The 12,122-nt window shown below is 27.8% G+C and overlaps 1 protein-coding gene across 8 annotated transcripts; it reads right to left on the reverse strand.

Moving 5' to 3' along the window:
* Positions 1-7,310: 7,310 nt before the first annotated feature.
* On the reverse strand, positions 7,311-11,560 carry LOC100163656 (lysosomal thioesterase PPT2 homolog). 8 transcript variants are annotated; one of them, XM_029485971.1, is made up of 7 exons: positions 11,439-11,560; positions 11,268-11,360; positions 10,996-11,178; positions 10,113-10,254; positions 9,899-10,009; positions 8,529-9,108; positions 8,027-8,451 (listed from the first exon to the last, which is right to left on the reverse strand). In XM_029485971.1, exons 3-7 carry the CDS (start codon positions 11,128-11,130, stop codon positions 8,241-8,243), a joined length of 1,179 nt encoding a protein of 392 aa, XP_029341831.1. In that variant the 5' UTR covers positions 11,131-11,178; positions 11,268-11,360; positions 11,439-11,560; the 3' UTR covers positions 8,027-8,240. The 8 variants fall into 8 exon arrangements, with proteins under 8 accessions (XP_001942630.2, XP_029341831.1, XP_008187081.1 ...); XM_008188859.3 differs by having other exon boundaries at positions 10,996-11,189; XM_008188855.3 differs by having other exon boundaries at positions 10,996-11,193.
* Positions 11,561-12,122: the final 562 nt, after the last annotated feature.

A 12,122-nucleotide genomic window follows, 5' to 3' on the forward strand; every position in this document is an offset into this window, starting at 1 on the left:
TGATAAATTCGTTTCACACGATTTGCAATAAAATAAGACATATTTTACTTTACATATTTTTACATATTTCATCATAAATACATATTTTTATATACTTTGTAAAATGTTCGCTTTTTTTACATATTTCGTAAATTTTGACAATTTCGGTGGTTTAGTAATATTTTACATTTATATTTCGATAGTGGTACTCGGCAAATTGTAAGTGTATAATGTATATAGGAAATAAGTAGGTTAAAATAAATATTAATAACTTAATTTTAGTAATATAAAGTCTGCTCTATCATATAGGTATTGTGTCTAATTTTAATTTTTTGGGTGAATCAATTTCAAAATTAGAAAACACCAAGATTCCGTTTAGTGAAAGCATACAAATTATTGATTTATCTATTTCAAAAATTAATGAATCAGAGGGCCCAACAGCTGAATTATTAAACTAGAACAAAATGAACGTAGTTTTAAACAAAAATACGGGACTGAAGACCATTAAATGTATAGGAAACATTCTTTGTGGTATTGCGGATGAAGACACGATGGACCTCAATATTTCATCTAGTGAAATAACAAACAGCCATGAAGTATGCACCAATAACATCTTGATGAACGTTCTTTTGGTAGGTATACCTACTTATATATACCTAAGTCAGTGTTAAGGCAAAATCGCCGTACATTTAACTTTGAAAATTTAAAACAATATATGGTTTGTCATTGTTTCACTTTAAATTGATTAAACATCAATTGTATTTCAATTTAACGACATATTTTTTTTACTATTGCATATTTTTTATTTTATACTACATATTTTGGCAATTTTAATTACATATATATGTAGATATTTTTGGTTTTTTATTACATATAAATCCTAGCCCTAATAATAATGTACACATACATAATTGTATAGATTATTTTAGTTGGACAACTATTATCATATACATAGGATAGATATAATATTATAATAATAGACTAAACTCTATGGAAAGCTGATGGCCGCAATGTAGCATCAGACTATTCAGACTAGAATTTATTATTATAATTAGGTATATTATTATTTAATATGAAATTATTTTTTTGCCTATTGTCTAATATTTTCAAATATTTTCATGAATATAATAAATTATAGATGTATATTTTTGACCAACTTGACTACTTGAATCAAATTCATAAACAATTATTAAATTTTTAAATATCCAAACTGGTACAGTTTCAACAAAAAAAAAAAAAAATAAATAAGTATTTAGAAATAACAAACGAATCAGAAATCAAATGTTCTTAACAAAATGTATCATTCTTATGTCGGAATTTTCAGCCATTTTTATTAACTATTAATTATATTTTATTTTATACTTATTTTTTTTTTAAATTTTTATTGCTTCAAGTTAATGTACATTTAAGAATTAAGATATACATTTATAATCTATTATATTTATGGAAATAAAAAGGTGGCAAGTGGGTGTCGTTCTGCTGTACAGTAGGTTACAAGTGGGTCACTGTAATGGATGATGTTAAATTTGAATTCTATGATATAATATTGAATAAGAGAAACGATTCTGAGCGAAAACAGTCATTCAGCCTATGATATTAGGTACTAAGTATATTTGATGATATTATTGTGAATAAAGTAATTTATATCTAAACTATTTACGCGGGACCTTGTTTTAAATTTTCAATCCGTAGTTATAAAAGTTGAATATTTTATACATTTTTAACTACAAAATAATTATTAAATTTTATATTTGATAAATTTGTCAAAACTCGAACTTTAAATGCTTATAAAAAAAAATTGTATAAGTATTTTTAATATTTTTGACTGCTATTGTAACAATATATCAGGAGCTTTGTATTACATTTTAACGGTTTTTTACTCAACAAATAAAATTTTATTGAAAATTATAGAAAAAAAAAAAACAAAAAAAATTGAAAACTGACAAAATCCGTAGACAGCTCAAAAAGAGTCAAAATATTTTCAAAATTTTATGGTTTATAGAAAATGTAAATATAAATATGCAGTAAAATTTTCATGTATCTACAGTTATTCGTTTTTAAATTACAACAAAATATGATAATCGCTAATTCAGAAATCAAGTGAATATCCAATGTTGTAAAAATTTTAACTTCACATGCTCACAAAAATTTAATTTCACTTTCCGGTACACATTTTTATTTTGATAAATATAAATAAACTTATTAGGAATTTTGTATTAAATTTGAAATATTAGATTTAAGAAAAAATTGTTATGTATTTCTAACTCAAAATAATTTGCACAATTTCATGATTTTTACGTATTTTTGTCAAAATTTGAACTTAAAAAAAATTGTGGCCATGTATTTTTAATATTTTTCAACTGCCTTTGTAACAATATACTAGGATTCTTGTATTACATTTTCAAGCCTATAAGATACTTTTTAAACTTAAAAATAATAGTAGGAGGTATACAAAAGAAGAACAATACCTACATATTTGTAGGTATACTCGGTCATTACCTAATCATTATTAATGTTATTAAATAATAAATATTACTTATTATTATATTTTTATTCATTCATGGAATTACAGCGATAACTTACTTGGCCCGTCGCCGTCGCGAATAATGTAAACTCGATAGTTCATCGTATTTACCTATTTAAGTTTCCTCGCTACGCAACTATATTATTTAAGGGGCAACATTTAGGCAATTTTTAATCTCATCATCTTAGCCGCCTGGATCTATGTGTTACCTATAAATTATTATTAGTGTGAGTGAAAACTGAAATTCAATACGGGTACCACTCTCTCGTGATGTACACGTCAATAATAATAATTACTCGATAACAATATAAAATTCACTATACGAATCTTACGACAACTATTATTACTTACTCATTGTTTTGACAAAGTTAAAGTTAATGTCGTCTGATTTTGATTCCGAAAAAAATATTTAAATTCAGCAGAAAAATGTCTGTAGATCGTACGAAACACTTTCCGTTTTTAATATGAGTTTTAATTTGAATTATGATTTGAAAAACCTCACATTTTAAAGTTTTAAATTATAGTTCACAATAATGTAAGATTTAATTTTTACAAAGTGTTCCGTACGCTCTACGTACGGACAACATAATCCAACTTTGATTTTGTCAAAGCTTAAGTATTTTGAGCTAAAATTGATGGCGGTATTGAGATCCATTAAATAAATGAAAAAGCTATTTAACAACACTGCGGGACGCTGGTTAATTTTTATTCTTAAATAAACCACCTGATATGTCTGGGCCGTAATATAAGTAGAAAACAAAGTCTAACATTCTCTTGCAAAGACTGTATGTATCTACTACGTGTATACATTTTAATGGTGGACTCATGTCAGCAGGGCCGGATTTAGGAATGTGGGGGCCCTGGGCCCACCTTTAGAAGTAGATATTTTTTTCGATTAAGTACATAATATATTTAATAACCAGAATTTTGGTTATGAAAAAACAATGATTTGTTGTGATGAAATAATAAAGATAGTAAATAAGTAAATACATTTATTAGATTATAATAGGTATGCACTGTCAATTGTCATAATATTATATATAGAACTTAAATAATAATGGTTATCATAATATATTTATATGATAACTTTGCGAGATTTCGTCGCCGCAAATTTTTCAACAACTTGTGAAAAATCCAATGATCGTAGTAAGTCGCTTTCGATGCTTAGCAGTGCAAGGCCTGATAGTCGACTTTGTGTCATCGAAGTTCGTAGTCGGTTTTTTATTAACTTCATTTTAGAAAACGCGAAAACTGGTACTATTCAAAATTTAATTTTAGTGGTCAATTATACATACAATCATAAAATTACAACGATATTCAATAAGTTTTTAAATAATAAAATAATAATAATTTTTTTTTAGTGAAAAATAGAACACACTCAATCCACTATTGTGATTAATGTACTGGTGAGAACTTGCTATATTTTAGTTCATGACATTATTGATTAATAGATATTAATTATGGTATCTTATGGTATCTTATCTTATTCCGCGTTTAAAAAGACCGTACCAGTTTTCCGTTAACCCATTATTCCAATCATTATAATTTATAAATATTAGTTATAATCACATATTCACATATCATAAAATATCAATCTTATATTTTGTGGAATTGTATCCGTAGGCCCGCATAATATAATATCGCCCGGTCGGACAGTCAGTTATATTCGACGGACACTTAATTTTTTTACAAATTTTTCAAACACAAATAAAATTTGAAAACAAATTTAAAAAATATATTCCAACAGTTATTAGATAAGCTTCTCGTGTTTAATTTGGTATAAAAACTATGTTTCTACGATTTACGAGGGCTGAGTACTATTGGAACTACGAAAACATGTTTTTACGATCTACTTTTTTCTACCTACAGTGACGGCTCTTAACTACTATCGTACGTGCAGGAACAAGTTGTTATTAAACTATTATATTATAGATTATTAAATTATAACTAGGTTTTTATCGAGGTGATTTTGAAAATCTATTTTTCCAGCTGTGCTATCAATAAATATAAAAAACGATATTTTTTATTTATATTTTTAATCGTGACACTAACAATTTTCGGAATATTAAAAATCACCACGATAAAAACCTTTAGGTTTTCTCGTTAATCAATCTTAATCCATTTTCAAAATTGAAATCTGTCAAACCAAATTACTACAGTTTTGTCTAGATTTTTGGTCTAAATGCCACTTTTTTACACAGACAGCAGCCCCCTTGATTGAAAATCGTCGAATTACTAAATTTAATTTAATAAAAAATACATTGGACTAACTTGGATAAATATCACGATCAAAATATACTTTATGGTTGAAGCGTGAAAACTGAGTGTACCATCTATTTTTCCTATCGTCTACGGTCTACCGCATCAATATCATAAATAATTACATCTTTCTCTACAGTCTACGCATTGACGTAATTAAATAATTAAATAATTTACGCATTTTGTGTCTGGTCATCAACTAATTTTATGATAGTAAAAATGCTTGGATTTTCTGCAACAGCATATTTTCTGATAGGAAAGCGAATCTAGTTGGTACTTTAGGGGGTCAAAAGTAAAAATCTCGGTCAAAAGCGCCGCGAAAAACAAAAGAAAAATTAAGGAATAACGGGAACTTTTACGCAAAATCGATTTTGGTTTTCTATGTAACTTTAAAACAAATGTCCATAGATACATGAAATTTTGATTGAATGTTTATATAAACCATGCCTTTTTAAAAATATTTTGACTTATTTTGAGCTGCTTAGGAACGATTTTAATTTCCAATTTTTTATTCTATAAATATCAATAAAACTTTATTTGTTGGGTACAAAAGCTTGAAAATTTAATAGAAGGCTCCTAACATATTGTTTCAATAACAAATGAAAAATATTAAAAATCCACAGTCACAATTTTTTTTATAAGCATTTCAAGTTCAAATATTGACAAAATACGTAAAAATGACGAAAAATTCCAAATTATTTTGAGTTGGAAATTCATAAAAATTTTCTTTTTTAAATCCAAGATTTGAAAATGTAATGCAAGATTTCTCATAAATTTGTCTACCTTTATCAAGAAAAAAAATGTCTACAAGAAAGTCAAATTAAATTTTTAAGAGCGTTTGAAATTCACATTTTTACGATAATATTTTCAAAATATTTTGATTTGTTTTGAACTGTTTAGGGACATTTTCAGTTTCCAATTTTATTAGTTTTTTTTTTCTATGAATGCCAATAAAACTTCATTTGTTGAGTAAAAATACTTACACATTTAATACAAGGCTCCTAATATATTGTTAGTTGTTACAATGACATTTGAAGAATATTAAAAAATCCTTAGTTACAGTTTTTTTTTTTTATTAGCATTTAATGTTCAAAAATTGACAAAATATGTAAAAATCACGAAAATTAGCAAATTATTTTAAGTTAAGAATTCGTAAAAATTTTTCCTTTTAAATCTAAGTTTTGAAAATTTAACACAAGATTTCTCATAATACTGTACCTTTATCAAAAAAAAAAATGTCTACAAGAAAGTATGAGCGTTTGAAATTCATATTTTTACAACATTTGATATTTGCTCGATTTCATGTGACGATTTTATTATTTTATTGTAATTAAAAAACGAATGACTGTAGATATTTGAAAATTTCACTGAATGTTAATATTTTCATTTTCTATATACCATAAAATTTTGAAAATTTTTTGACTCTTTTTGAGCTGTTTACGGACATTCTCAGTTTTCAATTTTTTTTAGTTTTTTTTTCTATAAATACCAATAAAATTTTGTTTGTTGGGTAAAAAAGCATGAAAACTTAATGCAAGGCTCCTGATATATTGTTACAATAGCAGTTGAAAAATATTAAAAATACATAGGTACAATTTTATTTACAAGCAAATGAAGTTCAAATTTTGACAATCTATATTATCAAATTTAAAATTGAATAATTATTTTGTTGTTAAAAATTTATAAAATGTTCAACTTTTATATATAAGGATTGGAAATTTAAAACAAGATTCCACGTAAGTAGTTTATTCTGTTATCAAAAAATCTAAAAAATACATAAGTACAGTTTATTTTTATACTAATTTTAAGTTAAAATTTGGACGTAATTACATATAAAAAAACCTAGAATAACTATTTTAGTTATTTTGTTATGATTGTATAATATTATTCGTGGGTACTTGAAACTTCTAAAGTACACTATTATATATCTATGATTGTTACAGTTTGTTGTTGATGTATAACGCGTTATAAGTACCTAATAGATATTGTGATATGATTAATTGGAATTTATTTTAGGTACCTCAATTTTTTTTTTTTAATACTGTAGATAAGTATATAATATGTCTTATACCGAGACTTACATACCGTCTCCGCTCAGAATCGTTTTTCTTATACAATGGTATTATATCATTGAATTCAAAATTAATACCATCCATTATACAATGACCCACTTGACCTACTGTACAGCAAAGCGACATCCACTTTTTTACAATTTTATTTAATTTTATTCTATGGTTATAGATGTTTTCATTTCTAATTTTAAAAATTATTCTTTCTTTCTATTAAATAATATGATTGACTTAAATCTTACACTGAGTAACAATAAGTTAATTTTTTTTTTTTTGTATACTTAATTAATAGTATTATCTTATATTGCATTTATAGGTGTGAGTTTACATGATGCCCTGAACTTACACAATAGAAGCTCTTAATTCAGGGTGATTATAAAATACATTTTTAATGGCACAAATAAGGAAATCAACTTGATTATTAATTTGTGTAAATGTATAATAGTTTTTAAACAATAGTATTTAAAAACATTAAAATGTTTGATCATAGTTACATATTATTTTTCCAAAATAATTTTTAATTTTTATAATGCACAAGAATTATAAAATAATTATCTGAATGTTTAATATTTTTATAATGGTACTTTTTAAATGCATAAAATATAAATGTAATCGTAATTATCTTTGGTGGAAATAATTTTTCCACTATTCATGAACATGTATTATACCATATAACTATTTAATTAATTGTCCAATACTTAAATGTAATATCAGATGATGAGCTACAGATATCCCAATAAAACTATTCATTAAATGAATAACATTAAAAGTTTAACCACAAACTATTATTATATATAGACTGGAAATGACACGGTTGACGGGTATTTTTGTGATAACTGATTACATTTTATCGTGGTAATTTTGTGAGTGAAGGAATATTAGCGATAATTTGTTATGAGAACCTGGTAGTCTATGATCTCAATTCTTAAATCATTATTATTATTATTATTATTATTATTATTATTACTGTACTATATTATACATCCTACTAGTACATAATTCCTATAGAATAATTATTGAATATTATGGGATAGCAAGATAGTGCTCTTATTGTATAGATTTCCTCACCATAATATTTACAGTGACATTTACACCACATTATTTACCCACCATTTCCAGTGTATATGATCTTAGTTTGTAGTATGACACATAATAATATATTTTAAAAATAAAATAAAATAAAATATGGATATAAAAATTAAAAGTTAAACTGTTCATTAACAAAATAATCACTTATTAAAAGTTTAGGCAATTTGTAAATACAAATACATAGTTTCAACAAAAATATCACAATAGCATTTGCTAGATGGTAAAATATTTATTAACGTCTTGGTAGTCTTCTTTCTCTTCTTAGACTACATACCACTTTATTATAAACCACTACAGCATCAATATAATTCTAGCAGTTTCTAGTCTAACCATCCAATTATGCACTCACGTAGTACCTTTTCATTATGGTGCCACTCATGATGATTGACTCCCGGCACAGTGTACTCCACCAATCGATCCGTCATGTCTAGCTGATGTAATCCAATTGGGTCGTTATCGCTGTACACGTCGTCTTGTCGCCGTTCCCGCATTGGTATCAGTCCACCAGAACTATCCAGTACGGCAAATTGACTGTAAGAAGTAAGATTGGTAAATAGATGTAAAACAATCAAACATTTTTGTATAGTTGTAATGTAAATAATAAGTACCTGGATTGCCAAGGTGAAATAACCCCATCGTCAGGCCCACCAATCAATACCAGCCGCTGCAGTCGAGTCAGGCCAAGTTTCTTGATGTTGGGGTTAGAATTATAGTTATCATTTTCTGCACAGTAGTTATCGTGGGCTGAGACCATAGCCATAAGTGTATCTACATCTGTTGTTACACTGCGAGCATCACTGTTGTTGTCGTTATGGCTTTCAGAAATTTTGACAGTGGCAGCGGAAACTGCTGCTATTGCTGCAGCAACACGTGCTTCAATATTTTTTTGAGTGTCATCATTGGTCTCTGCTACAGTTGTAGTGCTACTAGTTACTGCAGTAGACATATTGCCCATCATCGTTTTTAAACCATTATCATTTTCATTCTGTTGTAAATGAAGACAACTCGATTCTTGTTTAACATTATCGATGACTGCAAGATACACACTGTATTTAAGGTATAGGTCCCTATGCCTGGGATCATACCAGAAGTTTGCCACAGACAATGCCCGTTGACCTAAGCGTGTGTAGAACAACTCATATGCCGTGCGTGCTGTCAATGCAGGAAACATTTTTGTGAAACACTCAGCTACAAAATTATAGAACAACAGTTATTATTATGTTATACAAATAAACATAATATTAAATTAAACACATCAGTAAGTTGATACTTTTCTTGCAATTTTAGTACAAAAAAGTAAGAAAAAACTTTTCGCATATACCATATTAATTATATTATAGTCTTTGTACATGAATGTATGTTCAGAACAACCAAGGTTAAATACAAGTACAAGTGTTTAACCAATTAGGTTATAATATGCTTATTCAAATGAATTATAAGAAACAAACCTGGTATAATTGTAAGTTGTAACTAACTTGCGTAACATACTAACATGATCAATTATTGTATTATTAATATAATGAGTAATTTTTAATTTAAATAATATATTTTACTGAAAATATTTTTTAATAATTCAATTTAATTTTGGTAAGCAAGCTTAAAATAGTAAAATGTTAGTAAATTACTTATGGATAGACAAAGACATATAATGGTAGACCACTGCATTCTTCATAAGTTTAACATAAAAAAACGCAGGAAAAAACTTTTAATCATTCTGTAGCAAGCATATTAAACTTATTAATATAATATGGACTATGAGATCCACGTACTACACTATAGGTTGCCAGGTGTCAACATTGTTAAAAAGAGATAGTCAATACCTCTCTCTCTCTCTTGTTATTTAGTATAAATGGTACTTAAGTTTTATGCTATCTTTTTCTTATAATGTTGGGCCCTGGATCTATCTCTATCTCTGTTATCAGTCCATTTCTATATAGGTCTATGGTAGCAATTTATATTTAATTAAACAAAAACCTACCACCATACTGGCCTCCTTGCGGTGAGCTAAGTGATACAAATGTCCTGACATTGTGCTCAGTACCATACTCTTCTATCATGCCTCTTGCTATGAGTCCACCTTGTGAGTATCCTAGAAAATTTAAGCATAAATATATACATCTTTCAGCTACATTTGTAGTATGTTAATGTATAAATAATGAATACTTATTTATATGTACATAATATATATATACCTATGATATGCACACCCTCTGGATGCAACGAACATATTTTTAATAGGTCATCAGCTAACTTCCTTGTCTGTCGCCACAGTGGTTCTAAACTAGCCAATCCACAGAACCTGTCTATAACATATGTTTTGGTGCCTGGATGTAACTGTTAAGCATACATATTATATTAAATTATGTAACATTGATTGGCAGATTTTCAACAAGATTATAATAATAACCTGACAGTATGCAACTACAGTAAATTATTAATACTAACTATTTTAATAAAAATAATTTATTACTCTTCTTGGTATTGAAATATTTTTTAATGTAAAAATGTAAAAAAAAAAAACAAAAACAATACAAATGCAAGGGGGAATTATTGACAAATTTTGTTGGAGCACATTACTAGTAATCAGAATCATGCAATACCTCTACTCTAACTATTATCAACCTACTGTTAGATGATGACGCGCCGGCGACTCATCAGCAAAACCAAATTAAAAACAACAAATCTTAGATTCTTTCCAAATCACTCAATAATTAAAATATTTTTGATCTGAAAAATAATACTGATTCAAAAATAGTAATACCTGTATATTGATGTTGAGTTTTTAGTCATATTTTAAATAATAATAAAAATATCCAAGAAAGATCAATTTTTGACTAAGTGATAAATTTGAACCTTTAACTTAAAAAAAAAAAATTATGTATCAATAACCATCCAAAAACAGTATACAAAAAACATGTATAGATTATATTGTATTAAAAGTTACAGAATCCTAACTAAAAAACATAAACCGGTGGAAAGGAACTTATTACACAAAATTTCCATTTTTAAACGCAAATAAATGCTGTTACTGTATACAGTATATTATCAAATAAGGAAGTTTATCAAACTACTCACTTCAGCTATACGAGCAGCCAGATGCTGCATTGTGCTGACATCACCAGTCATTAGCCCATGTACAATGACTACCGGCCTGTACGGTGGCTTTTGCCCTGACGTATTGTTACATTCATCAGACTTCTCCATTGTCATCGGTGTCGATCGTTGTGTAACAAAGTCACCACTAGGCCACTACTATTTCTGGAAATATACTAGCTATAGAACAAACAACACATATAACATAATTAAAATAATTTATGGTATGACTGATTCTCACTTATCATACTCACGTGCCAAACACACAAATTAGAAATGTAGAATGATCCTCACCACTGACTGCTGATGGGTACGATGTCAAAAGACGTTCACCAACTTACTATGAACTAAAAAGTGACATAAAGCACAAGAACAAAATAAACAAATTAAAAACGTTTGGCAGTAGTGTAGTGGTGTTACTTTACTTATAGTCAGTTAGTACTCAGTAGAATGTAGAAATGTAGAATGTAGTTGAGTAGTGACTACTGACTATAGTTTTGTCATCGTTATGTATTAGCATTGTCAAACATTGATAACATTTCGGAGGTGGACCATAGATAAAAAATAAAAAGGTGACCGCACATAATTGCGTGATTTTGGTTGCCTTTTTAACGAAAAAAAGGCGTTCGCACTATCCCACATTATAATTAACGTACGTATTTTAATAACTTAAGAACGATGGTGAAATCAAAATTTGCACAATCATCGAGTTGTGTTATTCCCACAAAACATAAAAATATTTAATTAGATGTATGACCGGGCAGACGGGCAGACGTATGACCTAACAAACTTAACCTTGTTAGTTAAAATAACACAAGTCGCGCCAATCTTCAAACTCAAGGGACCTCCCGTCGCCTAACTGCTCCGGACTCGCCAGTCTGTTAAGGGTGCGGTGCCGGTGCGTTTTTTGGTACAAAACCATGTCTTACAGGAAAAAATCTCACGACCTATAGAATTGTCGGATTTTGTTAATTTTTTTTTTTATCTTTAAGTAGAGAACATTTTGTAGGTCGGATCAAAGCCCGATTTTGAAAACTATAATTATAGAAACTCGAATATGCATTTGGAAAATGCATAATATTTGTCCTTTTTCAAACGTATTTTTCTAC

The sequence above is a fragment of the Acyrthosiphon pisum genome, chromosome X, assembly GCF_005508785.2.
Source record: "Acyrthosiphon pisum isolate AL4f chromosome X, pea_aphid_22Mar2018_4r6ur, whole genome shotgun sequence".
In the NCBI taxonomy this organism is placed as follows: domain Eukaryota; kingdom Metazoa; phylum Arthropoda; class Insecta; order Hemiptera; family Aphididae; genus Acyrthosiphon; species Acyrthosiphon pisum.

Coding starts and splice junctions, on each gene's coding strand:
- LOC100163656 (XM_001942595.5), bottom strand. CDS start 11,130: ATGACAATGGAGAAGTCTGATGAATGTAACAATACGTCAGGGCAAAAG. Junction 10,255..10,995: donor TGGCTGCTCGTATAGCTGAA/GTGAGTAGTTTG, acceptor TATGCTTAACAG/TTACATCCAGGCACCAAAAC. Junction 9,109..9,898: donor GCAAGGAGGCCAGTATGGTG/GTAGGTTTTTGT, acceptor ATAATTTTGTAG/CTGAGTGTTTCACAAAAATG.